The 15,914-nt window shown below is 39.8% G+C and overlaps 1 protein-coding gene across 2 annotated transcripts in view; it reads right to left on the bottom strand.

Moving 5' to 3' along the window:
• Nucleotides 1–5,263: 5,263 nt before the first annotated feature.
• Nucleotides 5,264–15,914, bottom strand: part of UBR2 (ubiquitin protein ligase E3 component n-recognin 2) — a 51,720-nt gene continuing 41,069 nt past the window's right edge. For both annotated transcript variants that reach the window (XM_419446.8, XM_004935342.5), the window contains exons 38-47: nucleotides 14,984–15,051; nucleotides 14,473–14,608; nucleotides 13,788–13,878; nucleotides 13,412–13,542; nucleotides 11,599–11,707; nucleotides 11,319–11,375; nucleotides 9,748–9,825; nucleotides 9,286–9,456; nucleotides 8,517–8,618; nucleotides 5,264–6,945 (exon numbers count right to left, since the gene is read on the bottom strand). In XM_419446.8, coding sequence (XP_419446.3) covers nucleotides 6,804–6,945; nucleotides 8,517–8,618; nucleotides 9,286–9,456; nucleotides 9,748–9,825; nucleotides 11,319–11,375; nucleotides 11,599–11,707; nucleotides 13,412–13,542; nucleotides 13,788–13,878; nucleotides 14,473–14,608; nucleotides 14,984–15,051 — 1,085 coding nt within the window. In that variant the 3' untranslated portion in view covers nucleotides 5,264–6,803. The remainder of the gene's footprint in view (nucleotides 6,946–8,516; nucleotides 8,619–9,285; nucleotides 9,457–9,747; nucleotides 9,826–11,318; nucleotides 11,376–11,598; nucleotides 11,708–13,411; nucleotides 13,543–13,787; nucleotides 13,879–14,472; nucleotides 14,609–14,983; nucleotides 15,052–15,914) is intronic.

Raw genomic sequence — 15,914 nt, 5'->3', positions numbered from 1 at the left:
CAATGTAGCCAGATGTGCCTGAAGCAACCTGAGAACTTCCTGGGCAGTGCCCTGATTCTCAAATAAACTTCAGAAGGATGTGTGCTTAATTTATACAAACTGGGACATTTCTTTTTAGGGGCTTCTATATGGATTACTGGCTTAAACCTCAGTACCCAGATCTGAGAGCCAGCCCAGGGCCTTGAAGTGCAAATTGTTGAGAAATATTCTTTATTTAAAATATATGCCTGCACACGAAAAACATTTGTTTAAACCGACACAGAACATTCACTAAACGCTTTAAAGGAGAAAATATAAACAGCTTCCTTAAAGCTATTAATTCCTAAGTAGCCTTAATACAACTGATGAGATTAGCCTCCATGTGTTACACAGGAGCTTGGACATTTTGTAATACCGGCCAAAGGCACGCACGTGGCTTAGCAAGGAGTATGGGGCTGCTGCACTGGTGGGTATCCCTCACCAGCAGGCAGGAAAGGCTGATAGAAAAAAAATGGGAACTCCAGCAAAACTATTTCTTTCCACCTAGTATGAATGTTCAGGTTAAAACTTAAAAAGTCCCATTTGTCCCATGATCGATGCAAAATGGGGACGGATCACAAACGCTTATTCAACAAGAAAAAAAAAAGTAAAGAGCATTATTAGAGATTAGTTAATTAAGAGATAAGGACAGAAAAATAGGATGGTGTCATGTGGTAACAGCCCCCTGCGGGAGACGAAGGCTTAGGCAAATGCATTTATTTATGGGAACAGGAATGCAGCGATCTCTATGAAATCTGAAGCTTTGCACATTTTATACTTCTTTCTTTGTGTGATGATATGAGATCTGTGCTGCGGGGTGACTGACTCAAACATGACAGCTCTTCCCCGGCCATTTCGCAGCCCCAGAGCACTGGGCCTGGCGGTCCCTTATGGAGCCTTTGGCACCACGCGGTGCAGAACAAGACCCACCTCACCAACAGCATGTTCCTGCCACGAGTCACCAACTAAGCTCATTACGAGGTTCATTTCCAAACCCTGGCGCACTCTTTGTTCTCAGAGCCATTTCTTCCACAGCAAAGGCAAGCTCGAGGATCAAAGGCCGCAGGAAAACTCAGCAAGTCAGGGATCAAATAGCAGGTCTGCAGGCCAGCATCTGGTTACACTCACACCTCCTCGCCAGGCAGGCCTCGGAGCGTCTGACATGTCACTCCCAGGGCACAGCGCTGAGGTTCAGAGGGGAGGGACGGGCCTGTGAGGCACAGCACCAGGAAGCGCTGCTTCCCAACAGCAAGCTAGGCCAGGCTGCCTTGTTAGGAGGAAAATGAAGTTTTTCTCTTCTTGAAAGACTTCAGATCTTTCTGAAATCACTTTGAAATGTGCAGCAGTAGAGAATCCAAGGCCTTCGAACTGCTCTGCCTCCCAGAACCGCTCTCCCTCCCAGTGCAGCCGAGCTGGAGCGATCGCAAACCGCCTCACAGGCATAACACTGCTGCATGCAGCCAGGGCAGCTCATTCACCTGCCGACCTGTCCCTAGCAAGCAGCCCCCAAATCCAAAGCTTCCTTGCTATGAATTGCTTCCAGCCTTTTTACTCTGTTCATACTTCCCAGGTCAAGCCATTTCCTAAGAGAAGAGCGCAGGTCTGCCTCAGGCAAATGCTTCTGCAAATGAGATGAGTTTTCCCATTGGCGCCCATGCTCTGTCTGGCACAAATAACCAAACTGAAGATGTTAAAAAACCACAGGTGCAAAGCACAAACAAGTTCACATGTGTGAACCTGTCATTATTTGTAAAACTTAAGAGCAGAAATAAAATTAATTCCGTAACGTTGCTGTAGGGATACGTTAAATAAATTGTGACATCTTTTGTTTTAACCTCAGAATCTAAAATTAACAAGTACCTAAAGTTTACTTCATTTAAGTACTTCAGATTATTCTTGTGACTAGGTGATGTTAAAAATGGATTAAATCCATTTCAGGAAGCATTTTGCAAGCATGCCTGGATCTCAGGTAAAGGTTTCTGCCATTCCCTACAGCAGCACAGCCCCGGCCCTATGGGACAGGCTGGCTCTGTGCCCTCCTTCCTGGCCACCTCCAGCCCTGGGCCGGCTCTGCTCAAGCGGTTAACAGCTGTGTCACCTGTGAGGGCCTACAGGTGCGTGCTGGGGGTGTGGGCAGGAAACAACCCTCCCTCCTTCCACTGCTGCTATGACCCCAGGAGCCCTGAGCAGGTCTGCTGCTACGGAACAACCACATTCTTGGTTTTGCTGTCTCAGGTGGATGGGACACCTTCCAACACCCGCATAACCACTATCCTACATCTTCCCAACCAGGTGAAATGCTAACCACACTGAAAGGTTTGCTCTCAGAAACATCTCCCACACACAAAGAGCAGTGATCCCCTCACCTTCCAGCCAGACGTGGTGTGCTGCTGCTTGCTCCCAGCAGCACGTGCGTTGCTACAGCATTTACCTCCCTATCAAGAAAAAAACCCTCCAAATTCCTCGGTTTGAGCTGCACCCAGTTCCAGCGGGCAGTAAGGGTGGAGGACTGCTTCAAGTTCCCACTACAGAGCAGGACACAGAAATAAAATCCGACACAAAGCACTTCAGTTCAGAGCCGAAGCAGTGGTCTGAGCTTTCAGCTCCCACTGCGCCTTATGAGCACACCTTACTCCCTCACACAGGTCTCTCTCCAATGCAATGGCACCACTGGGTTACGTCAGCTGCCGGTCTCTTCGCCTTCATTATTTTTAAATAACTTTTTCTCTGATTCATTAATATGCTTTAAGCGTCCCTCATGTTCAGAGCACTGCAAGTACAGAAATACGTTCCACGTATTATCCCCTAAAAAAATAACCTTATTTTGTGAAATCAGGAAAGCATCCCACAGAGGGCTGTGCAGATGCCTCCCCCAGCCTGAGCTCGGCCTTCCCACCCTTCCCGCCGCTCACCACACAACCGGTTTTGACGCAGGGAGCCGATGCAAAAGGACAAGCTGGAGAACTTGGCACCCCCAGGCTTATGCTATCTGGCAAGAAACCGTGGGAACATACATTCACAACTGATGAAAATAACATTTAATCACTGCTGTCATGGAGACGAAGATGAGAACTTGCCATTTCTCAGCTCCTACACCTGGCGCACTGCGGAAACTCTTTTTTTCTCCTCCAAGGGAAGGGGTTTGACAAACCTCTCCGCTGAGACGCAAAGATTTGGGCATCTGATGTTTGTGGGCCAGGAGAGGGTGGCAAAAGAGCAGAGAAACTGTATGAATCTACACAGCAGTTTTAATACTTGGCACAGAGATTTGTAGAAGAAATGTTAAAACCGCTATGAGTTAAGCATGGATGGAGACATACTTGCACAGAAGGGCAGGTGAAGTAGCCAAGCAAGAGCTAGGAGATCAATGTATCAATAAACAGGGAGGTGACTGACTGCAGTGAAACAGCAGATACTGATGCTTTGCTTAGAACCAGACCAAGAAGCCTGAGCTCCAAAAAGGCCATAGGACAGCTCTATCAGAGATTGATCTGCACTTTGGGTCACAAGAGAAAGAAAAATGAGGTTTTAGAGTGCTGTGTGTGCCATGCCTGTTCATGTGTCACATTCTAGCCCTCGGAAACTTCAACACAACATCATCTGTTTTGAGATGACTCTCTCCTTCGGTGTTTTAATCCACCAAAAAGAAAAATAGATTTTGTGCTGAAGATATTTTTACAGTAGATAGAGCATCCAGCTTCTAAACAACCACCAAGAAAGATGGCACACAATCAAATGCACTGAAGTGAGGTGCCAGGCTGGAGCCTAAGAGCCAGCATGACTTCAGAGCAGCAGCACAAGCTCAGAACTGAACACCTGTGCACCCAGGCCACTGACATCCACTGTCCTAAATACATAGAGCGTAGCAACACTGAATGTCAGTACGGGCCATTCCCAATGCTAGAGGGGAAAATAAGGCCCAAATCTGACTTGTGCAGGCACCAGAATGAACACAGAGGGAAACTATAGGGGACTCAGGGAGAGCTAAAGCTGGAAATAGGTTGAGCATCCATAGGCAGCACTGTGGCTCAGCCAGCCAACTCCCTCAGCACCACAGATGATGCAGACAGCTGTGGGGAGCAGTGGCTCCTGGCACAGATAGAAGGCAGCGGGTGTTATTCCTGGTCATCAAGAAAGTGTGAGCCTCCAACAGCAGACAGAGTGCTATTATGAAGTATGAACAGAGTAAAAAAAAACCCCATCACTGCTGTGAACCCAAACTCTCACAGCCCCCCTCCTGTATAAAATATAACTTACAATCCTTTAAAAAGATTATTAGACTTTTTGGTAGAGGTCAGGAAAGGTTTAGCTGACTGAAGCATATGACACTAATAATATAATCATCTTACATTTTGAGCTGGGGAATTGCAGATGTTGCATATCCAGTCATTTGTTAGCTTGTGATTAACAAGGTGACACGCGTGAAGGAACAAGCTCAGCAAAATTCTAACAGCAGTTTAGACATTATTTATATAATGACAACACCAAAATCATTTGATGCCTTCAGTCTTCTTTTGTTTTCTGTTGTGATGGTTTCTGGTTTGGGGATTGTGTGGATTTTTTTCACGTTGGGTTTTATTTGGAGTTGGTTGGGTTTCCCCATCCCCTCAGACACACAATACATTCCGAATTGTTTGTGTTTTCTGCAAATATTAAAGTTACACCTAATTTATCACAGAAATTATTCCCCTGATAGTGAAATGTTATACCAAAATATTTTAACAATTAATACATGCAACCAAATAAGAGAAGTCTCAGGTGAAAAACAACTTACTTTTAAAAAAAGCTAACTGGAGTACTCTACAATAAAAAATTTGCCAACCTATTCAATCTCATAGACTTCGATGATTCCAAAGAGCAAATCCTTCTTGCTATCACTGCTTTGCTTTGCACAGAGAAATCCGTCAGTGTCATTGGTTATCCTTTTAACATTGCTTACAGGGAAAAGGAATCTTTCACTGCGGTTACGTATCATCTTCAGATGTGGCAATAGCTTAAGCAGCCAAATTCTGCAAAGAAGCAGTAATGTCACCAAAAAAGATGCGATTCTTTAAGTACCGTGCTCAGAAAACTGTTGCTATATTCACCCCCTTAAGTAGGGGACAGCAGAGATGAAGCATTAATGCCCTTTTCTATGTAATGCTTCTGCACGGCTCCGCACAAGAAGTGACAAGGACAGATACAGGATGGCATTGGACACGTAGTAGAGTTGAGAGCAGCCTGTGCTGTTTTCAAGAAAAGGGAATCAAGGTTGGCCAAGTTTATTTATTTTGCATCTTCACTCAATACTGTTACTGAATGTGAAAATTGCCCTATACACCATGAATATACAAAATTTATCTGAAGCATTAGATCTGTAAAAATAGAAACAATCCAGAGTCAGGCCAAGTGTAACTGAAGATACAGCAGACAGTAAGGGGATTGCTTGTCTGGGCTGAAGATACAGTCAGAAAGCAAGACTTATTAAGGAAAGTAAGGCTATTAAGGAACAGAACTATGTAAGTTAAGATATTACTATTTGTCAAAAGATAGGAGAGATGAGGGTAATGGTTTTTTATTTTAAATCAATAAAGTATGTCACTTTTTAGAGACACCTTGGCGGTCTAATTACATACAACTAGAAAACTCACTGCCTTCAGGCACCCTTGTATCAAGTGCAAATCTGCGCAGTTATAGAATATATTTATAAAATATACTATATGCAAACATCTTTACAGAGCTTTAAATCAAGCCAAAAGTAAATATACTTGATGGTACAACAGAAAAAAATGAACAGAGGCAAAAACGTGGGCAGTGTGATTGTGGCCCTTCAAAGTCAGAAGAAACCATTCAGCTCATCCGCAACAAAATGTAGGTAGGATCCGCACCTTAAAAGTTGACTCAACAAAAATGAAGAAAATATCCTCTGTGCTTCTGCAAATTAACAAAATCAGCTTTCATGACATTTTTACACATCGTTGTTATCTTAAAATATCTCCTAAAGCACAAATGTCAACCCTTGAATACCAATAACCAATCACAGAACTGACGTGAAAGGGTTTCCCAGCTAAATTCAAATTACAAACTACATAATTCTAAGGAGTGCAATGCTCTGGAAAAAGCTTTAAATTAAATTATTTTACTCATAAAGCTAGTGTTAGGGTTTGGGTTTTTTTTTTTCTTTTCTTTTTTTAGCTAAAAACAACTGGAAGCAAGAAAGCTGCAAGAGTACAAATGACAAAATCATTTGAGATACGCCAAGTGTAAGAGTGAATTATCCACCGATGCAGACAGAGACATCCATTTGCTACATTATTTGCTTCCTTACTTCATTCCATTGCATGTACACACAGCTTAGGTATTAAAATGCAGAGTAATAAATAAAACGGCTCAGATTACTAGCAAGGGGCAAGACACAATCTGTAATTGTGCTCTATCTAGTTTCCATTTCAGCAGTCTATTTCCTCTGGTAGTTTGTAAGAAATATCATAGTCAGACTTCCAAAAAGAGTCATTCTTTTCAATCAAACTCAAGTTCGTTTGCCCAGGTTTTTAACCCAAGAGGTTTCTGTGAAGGAAGCACAGTGCAAATTATATGACTAATAAAACTTGCTTACATACAAAGTTTACTTGGTTATTGTTAACTGGTATCTTTATGAAATACAATGTAAAACAAAGATTAAATAAAAGGACTGGGTTTATTTCATTTTCTCAGACCTTTTCTTTTTTTTCTCCTAATCCCTCCTTTGAAAAAGCTTATTGAATTACAAAAGTCTTAATAAAGTTCCAGTCTTCAGCAGACAACCATTATAAATGCTGCCAATCGATGCCAACTAGTGTCTGATTTGCTTCTTGTGCATGTCCAATTTCCTCTGTTATACTGTGCTGCTGCCAGAGTTTTTGAATCTTTTTAAATCGTTCTCTGCACAGATGTAAGGGATTCCCACGCCTGAAAAAGAGAGAAAGCTTATCAGATATGATAAACCACTGCAACCACACACAAACACTCCAAGCGCAACGCAGAACGTTGAGATAACCCTTTAACATTATTCCCTCATCAGAGCAAGCCGTTACTTTAATCAGTAAACCAGAGCGCTGTCTGGTCTGTTCTACCAGCCCGATCACTCAAGAGTTCCCTCCAGATTTTGGCAATCAGTGCAGCTAACAGTGGTCTGAATACAGATTTTTTCAGCAGTCCTTCCATGCTGACCCAGCTATGATTTTGACAGATGTCAGATACAGCAAGTGTTAACAACATCAGGCCCCCACACTATTCTCTTAGGAAGCAGAGACAGAAGACAAGATTACCACATTAAATGAAATTATCTCATAACTTCACTTAGTATTAAAATTACACAGATGATACAAATAAATACTCTATACACATACATTAGTTGCTCCAAAAGTAATGCCTCCTATTAGTTTCTATGGAAACTGCAACACTTACAAAGAGCACAATAACACTATTTGATTGAGCAAATTTTCAGCTACAAACACTATTTCTCAACATAGTCACCACCATCAGCTATGCATTTTTGCCAGCGATGAACAAGAGCCTTCATGCCACACTTGTAAAAATCTGCACCGGGGAGGTGATCTGTTGTTCCACAGCTGCTATGATGGTATCATTGTTAGGAAATTGTTGTCCACACAATCCATCTTTCCTCAGCCCAAACAGATGGGAGACAAAGTGTCAAACCAAGATTATATGGTGGGTGTGGTAGGACAGCCCAGCCAAGACTGGCAATTCCACATTCTTCAAGAAAGGTTGTCATCTTCTCTGGCCTAACTCTATAAGTTCCGGCCTTCAGCTTAGCCAGCGTTGCAATGTAACAATCAGAGTTAATATTTGTCTGGTTTCAAAAAAATCTGGAAGGATTGCCCCCATCCTATCCTAAAAGATAGTGCACATCGCTTTATTTGCTGAAGGCTGCATCTTCAACTTTTTCTAAGATGGAGAAATCACAAGTCGCCACTCCATGGACTTGTCTTGACTCCAGCTCACAGCGGTGACACCACTTGTAATGGTGCAATCCAGGACACCGTCACCTTCAGCCTTGTCCAGAACATAGCTTGTCTTTCACACTGCTGTTGCCACTGATGAAAAGCACCACCCACTGCCTCACTGTGCTCACACCCACTGTTTTTGGTCTCCACAAACATTCAACAAGCATTGATGACTGTCAGTGGATGTCACTTTTTCCATGTGAAGGAATTCAGTGACACACCTTTGCTCATGTCAGACGCCATTTTGTCAGACTGCCTCCTCTGCTGCCATTGGTTGCATGGCAACAACTTGTAACAGATTACTGTGGGAAGGTTCAGCTTCTACTGCCACACCACCAACGTCCTCTTCTGATGTTGAGGGCCAACATAATAAAATAGGAGGCACTACTTTCAGAGCAGCCCTATTGTCTAGGCGACTGCAAAGATGCTAAGAATTATTCAAGTTTTTAGACCTCAAAACTGTTCATAACTTCAGAATTCCTGTCCTTAAAAGTTATTGACGAAAATATTTACCGAAGTCCCTGGTCTGTCTCTCCATAGTCATCAAGGTAAGGAGGAGGATAAAAGCAGCCCTTTGTTTTTCCAGCTAAAAAGAGCACCTGACATTCTCGTACTCTACAGAGAAACACAGAGAAGATTTTAGGTGTTGATTTTTAGACATACAATTCCTCATACTTTCACAGACACTATTTTTGCAATTCTCAACTACTTTCATTCTGCATAACCTGCACGTGCAGATTTTTAAAGGCCCTTGTTTTTTAGACCTACGATCTTATTCTCTTCCTGCCGTAACTCCTTCGTAAGTCATATCATACCATTCACAATCTGTAAATTACTCCACACGACCACAAAAACAATATCACATCTCACTAATCTTTGCCGAAGTGAAAACAGATATTATCTAACCTTTCCTTGTATGCGTGTAACAACATGAGAGATAATTACTGCAACGTTATTATCCAACTGCCAAGAGAATTGCAAATTAACTCCGCAGGAAGCCAACTAAAACAAATTTTAATGTTCTCAACAACAACAAAAGTAGTAGTCAAGAATTCACCTTGTTTCTTTATACTTGAGTGGAAATAAGCATAAAGAAATCTACTCCAAGATGAAATTCCTATTTCCTGTTTTCCAAAGAAGCAACCTCCAAACATACAGAAGTATAAGGAAGACGAATACACTCCAGCCTATCCACCCTACAAGCACGTCTACAGAACCATTCATTTCATGCTCACACATACTGCCTAACCTAGCAGGATAGCAGAAGCACTCAGTTCCTTACCTAAGGAATATGCCCACTCCAGAACCACAGCTGTATGTATGTGCAGTACAGGCTCCAACATCTTCTCCTTCTAACTCAGTTTGACAACAGTAACTCTGAGAACACAGCATGGTCCCACACACAAGGCACAATGTTGGAGCTCTGCTTTTGTCACCACCTGATTTTGGACACCTTTTGTTAAGCAAAAAGAAATAAAATTATGTTGTATTTATGCTCCATATGTGATAAAAAATATTCAAAAGTGTTTTTTAATGTTTATGCAGTTAACAGTTACACAGATGCTTGCAATTTCTATTTCACTGAAATACAGTGTTTTTGCTGGAAAATATGACAATCAGTAACTGCTATTAACTTCATGACTCCATGAACAGTTTATGTGAGACTTTTACATTAGATGTTTTCCAGATCATCAGAAGCAGCAGAAGACTTTAGGGGTTCTCACTATAATTGCATTCAACTTACGAGAAATTAGAAGCTTGGTTAATGAGGCAGCTGTAGTCATCCGGAAGGTCTATTAACTTATTGGATTCTCTTGCATAGCTGGAATGAAACAATCGAATTAACCACTGGAGGTTTAAGGAGCAATACACAGTGATTTCAAGCTAATTCATATCTCCCCCAAATAATCTAAACAGCATCTGCCAATAATTAAATTTGTAAGAGTTTCCCTCCTCTCTGCCATTCAAACACTAAGTGTGGCAGCTCATAACAAAAAGGAACCCACAACATCAATTAGACCACCTCCAGCTTTCTTAGATGTATTTGTGGAACAGATCTGAGAATAAACACATGCAGAAAGTCAGAAAGCCACATCATACATACGCTTGTAGTGACACCTCATAAGGTCACTACAGGTGTAAAAACATTTGCCTTGATCCCTTATCAGTTTGTTTTGCATCTCCCTGCTAGGACCAATATAGAATATAAAACAGTCTGACTCCCTAGCTTAGATAACTTGCATTCTGAAGAGAATTACACATCCATACAATGAAAAACATCTATTTAATACCTAATATTTATATCCTCAGAAATAAATTTTCAGTGCCAAGTGTTTTTGGTTTTGCCTTTTTTGCAGACACCATACATTCTAATAAGTTTTGCTTCTACAAACTATACATACGAGAGCCTGAAATGTAAATACAGATTAGAAACCAGCAATGTTTCAGAATATGCTGAGAGGGGAAAAAAAAAAATCACCAAGATGGACATAAACTGAGGAAGAGCAGTTAAGAATCATCAAAAGGAACAAGAGTAAAAAACAGCCTCAACAATCATACGCAACAGGAAACATATTAAACAAAAAGTGTTGTTACTGTATAAGAGCCTGTTAGTAGCTTGGGATTTAATAAATAAAGGTGTAATTCTTTGTCAGTTATATTGCATGCACAATACTGAAAGTGACTTTTTGCAATGAGCAAAGAAGAATGAAATACAGGGATAAGTTTTTATTGACAGCACTGAGAACCTAATATTGATTTATAATTATAATTGATGACCGCTTCAGTGGAAGAGATCTTTATTTTTACCCATTCTTCATGAAGTAAACACTCCAATCTAAGCCCACTATACTCTGAATTCAGAAAGCATTCAATATAATTGCTTAGCAAACAGAAATGTGTGTGTGAAAAGCAAGTGACCAGTGACCTGGTGTTCATTTAACTGAAAAATGTGCATTATTTAAGGATATAGGTAAAGATCTTGAAATTTCCAACAGAAGTTACATACACAAATTTTCTGAAGTTTTGTATTTATGCAATTTAAGGAAGTATGTTGCAGATACAAGAAGAAAAGCCACGGGCTCTGTCTGCTGCAGATCAGCCTGGATAGAACTGTAAAATTTCACATTCACTTCAACATCTATTAATATAAGCAATATTTCACTTTCAAAGTTCTAAAATTTCTTTGCTTAACCTCTAAACTCTTTGCCATTGAATAATACAGGACCGCTTTCGTGTTCTTAGAAAAAAACAACACTGAGAGAAAACTGTAACATCAAAGCTTGTTGTGTATGCTTAAAATTTCTCCACGATTACCTGATCGCATGCCTCTTGCCTTCCAGGTATCTTTTTACTTCACTGTTACCACACCAACTGCAAGGAAGCAGAAAGGAAAAAGATTGTGACTTCCACAGACATTTCATAGTATATTTCTTGCTTATCTACAACCAAAACCATTTGTCAAAAACATTTCTTCCATAAATGCTTTTAAAAATCTGATTAACTTCCACTTTTATATATGACCCCTCGGAGAATAATTATAGAACTGTGTTTGTGTAGAAATCTGTATTAATTTAAGCATAAAAACAAAGCGTACCTTTCTACCAAGGTGTTCAGAATCTCACTATTTTCTTGAAAAAGGCAGGTGAGGTTGTTTGGCAAGGAAAGATAGCTACATAAGTGTTCAAACTGGTTTGTTCCATTCACTGTAAAAAAGAAAAAAGGATAATTCCCATAATAGTCTTTCTTAAATTACACCCATGATAAATAAAATGCAGCCCGAAATGACAGCTACGTTAAAAAAAAAAGAAAGAAAAGTAAAAAAAAAAAATCTGTATTCCTCCACACCAAAGTGTGGTATGAGGTATGAAAAACTACCGGTAACTGCAGCAGACAGCAATTTTGGAAATGCCAGTAATGACAATCAAATTTCCTCAGACTTCCTCTCCAAGCCTGCTCATTTAAGAACCACAGCTGAGAGCTCAATGGTCTCTACAACTGAGCATGCCTTTGTTTTAATCTTGTCAGTTCAATGCTCTTTCTAGATGATGACACAAACGAGTCACATGTGATCAGTGACCAACAATCTCAAAAACAGTCATTTCAAACGACTGCAATGCCAAATTCTGTAAACAGTATTATGTAGGACACAACCTCTGCATGCCACGCTATTGGTTTGACACCCTGGACCTCTGCTCTGCCAACTTACATGATAAGCAGTACTAGTACTCTTCTATGGCACAGCCTCTTTTACTTCCAATAAAAGAAAACAGTGAAGAAAAAGAGGATGTACATTGCTCCCTCACTTCGTCCTCATGGCCAAGAGTTGCCAGCAAAATGCTAGAGAAGAGCAATACAGACCAGTTGCAGGATCAGCAGCGCTAAGGTTGGGAGGGAAAGGGAAGGGAAAGCAAAGCCAGCAGCGTGACCTTGTGTTGCAGCCACCAGCAGGGCATTCCTCAGGGAGTGAACTGCAAGGCAATCTAAGCACCTGGACTTGAGGACTGTAACAAAGGGGAGCAGCCTTCCTCTTTCTATACCCATCCTATAAAAAACCCATCCTATAAAACATCATGGACCTCTGTCTGTAAGTAGAACCATACTTTGTACCTCATCTTAATCTCTTTACAACAGACTCAAGCACTACTGCTCATTACTGGTCCATATTGAATCTGAGAGATCTTGCTACAGAAAACTCAAATTCAGGAAAAAAGGTTTCTTTTTCAAATCCCAAATGTGTAAGCCTCTCAATTGTCAAATGAAAGTTTACATTTTACTACAGCTTGTCAACAAGCTTCATATCAAGACAACAATCCACAGCATGCAACAAATCATGAAAATCACCAGGCCAATGACTGTTGTAACACCAGCTCTGCACCAAGTAACCACATGTTGTTCGAAACATGGGAATCCCAAAGAAGTGTGAACCTACTTATGATTACTAAGATTAATACCTTCAGTTTTATAATCAGTTGTGACATCGTCAGTTTTTGTTTGGAAGTTTTAATTAACTCAAAATGTTGATTCGAACGATATCAATGCAAACAAAAGCAGGTCTTATTGGGCAATAGTAATAAATAATAAATATGAATTAGAAAAAATTTCACTTATTTTAACAGAAGAGCATAAATTCCTGTTTTAAAAAATCCAAAACTGTATCGGTCTCCATATTAAAAAAAAGTTTTAAAAACTGAATGTGAAATGTTAGAGTGGTGGTTGTTTGGGATTTTTGTTTGTTTTTGTCATAGAAATATAATTTTGCAGTGGTATCAAGCCTGCAATTCATTCCATCAGGTTGGTTCCCCCCCCCCCCCCCCCCCAGAAAAGAGCCTATATGTACTTTGCTTTACCAATATATATTTGTGTCTTTTGGAAAGCTGACTTAATACGAAGTGATAAACACACAGTACCTTGAAGTTCTGAGGGTGCTGGGACTCCATTTAAGTAATGAAAGAACAAAGCAGAACATCTCAGAAAAGGCATGATTCCAGCTTTTAGATTCCTCCACAGGTGCCATCCTGAGGAAGTTTCTTTCAAGGCACTTAAGAGAACAACAAAAAAAGGCTTTGCAGTTTGAAAGCTATATTTAGCAAGTCTTCAGTGATATTTCCTATTAAATAATGCTTGTCTAAACTGGCGTCAGTGTTGAAATAAACACTATATTTACTAAGAGCACTACAATAGATTCAAAAAAAGGTAACTAACTTGGACACTTAATTAAGGGAAACTCTGCAGAGATATTTCAGATTCTAACAAGTTCACTCAGACACTGAAAGACTGCCATACCTTCCTGTACACTGGCAAAGAAATTTATACAGCGTAAGCACAGCTACTTCTTCTTCACTGCTAGTGTTCTCTTGATCCATGCCATTCTCTTCTGAGGAACAGAGAAATAAAAGAAGTTACTTCTATAACTTGTATAGCAAGAATGCATATTTTGAGAAGGAGGTTAAAAGTAGGTGAAATATTTCAATGGACAACTCTTCACCAGAATATCATATGATAGTCATGTTTTCTGCAGCCTATCTTTTACTGTAACAATATGCTGCTGTTAATTCCAGGGAGGTGATGGTTTCCTTGTTTGACTGTTTTTGTTTCTACGGTAATTGCTTGGAGTTTTTTTGCTTTTGGTACACTATGCCTTTCCCAGTTCTTCTTGCTAGACTTGCAAGTTATTCATCACACAAAATTTGAGCCAAGTTTCTGCAGTAAACGCTTTCAGGAACAATGATATTAGCTGGAGAGCAGGATTCACAACAAGCTAGGCTGCAAAAAAGTCTCCAGAGTAAGTAATAAAGACAGAAGAGTGAATTTTCATGAGTTATCAGTATTTTCCGTGGAACGAAAAAGAGCATCAGCAATTTCATTTTGCCACAGCAAACTGCACACATTTGTCAATAGCAACTGATGGGTTTTCTAAGTGGAGGTTTGAGTAATCATTTCAGTAAAAATCGAAAGGAAGTGGCAATACCTGTCGATGAGGTAAGTAAAATCTGTATTATGTGTGCCATTGTGACAAGGTGAAACAGGTGAAGATCTCCAGTGCCAAGACTAATCCCTGAAAAATCCTGACAATGTATGGCAGGGAAAGAGAGCACCAAGCTGACCTGGAAAAGAAAGCAGGTATATTATTTCCTTTTTAAATCTTCCGATTTTCTCTATTTATGCTGCAACTAGGCTAATTTCGAAGCTAATTAACCAGCTTAACAGAATGATGACTATCTTTTTTTCTTCTTAAAAACATCCAGAGAGTTTCCATTTCTCTTCATTTAACCCACTAGCATTTAGAGAAGTAAATTGCAAGAAAAAAAGTCTGAAATGGTCTTAATCAGTGATAAATAAATAAATGCTGTAATGATGAATATGCTGAAAATGTTGAACTTTTTGAAAGATTCCTCATTGAGACTTAAAGTTTCCAAGGAAGTTTTTACATGGTACCTACTGGAACACAACATTGTTAACATATATTAAGAAATACTTACCAGTAAATGAAACATGTCGATATCAAGTATGCATGGAAGGTTTCCATTTTTTTCATTAGGCACCAGTGCTAAGTATTTTAAAGAAAAAATATATTTATCAATTCAGTATCTAAATATAAGAACGTTTTAGCTTATTTCAGTTACAAAATGAGATCAGACTCCTTGGTTAATTTGCTTAAAGAATTTAACATACAAATATGTAATTTTTGACCAGAAATGTGAGATTTCAAGAATTGTTCAACAGTACAAGACTTTTGCCTACTTGACTATACTGAATTGAAATGATGCAAAAGCAAAACAACTGCAACCAAATGCTGCCACTACTACTCTTGATAGTGCCTCTCCTTTACTGCTAATGTTCCCAGTGGGGTAGGAAATGCCATAGTATTTCAAGTTCTGACCACAGATAGACTCAACCACGTATGACTCAACCAAAACACTAATCCTTGTCTGTCAGACAGCTGTTCAAATGGAAGCTTCTGCAGTTTGCTCAACTTTACAAGGCTCCCTGGACTCACCTCATGTAAATCATTTGCATTATAGTCTCAAAACCACACTGCTAAGTCTTTAATTCCTTTATCTCTAATTAGAAAAGAGCTATGAATTAGCTCTTCTGTCTCAGTACATTCACAGTAACCATGAAATGAGAACTAAAGCACTCAAGATTACAACAGAAGAAGTCCACACACTTAATAGATTCCAAGTACCTCCATTTAAAAGCATAATTAAAATGTCTTGAAAATGTTAGAACATATTTAAAACAACATGGGAGTAGTCACCAACATCCTTACTCTGATCAGTAAAAACAGATTACAGTAAGAGCTGAAACTGCAGCTGTGAGAACAGTTCCACAATGCAGCTGTAAGCATCAAGTTGCAAAGTATAAAAGCACTGCTACAGTAAAAAAAAAGTCTCATAATTGAAGAATATC

This window comes from Gallus gallus, chromosome 3 (genome assembly GCF_016699485.2).
Source record: "Gallus gallus isolate bGalGal1 chromosome 3, bGalGal1.mat.broiler.GRCg7b, whole genome shotgun sequence".
In the NCBI taxonomy this organism is placed as follows: Eukaryota; Metazoa; Chordata; class Aves; order Galliformes; family Phasianidae; genus Gallus; species Gallus gallus.
This window is presented reverse-complemented; position numbering and strand designations above follow the sequence as displayed.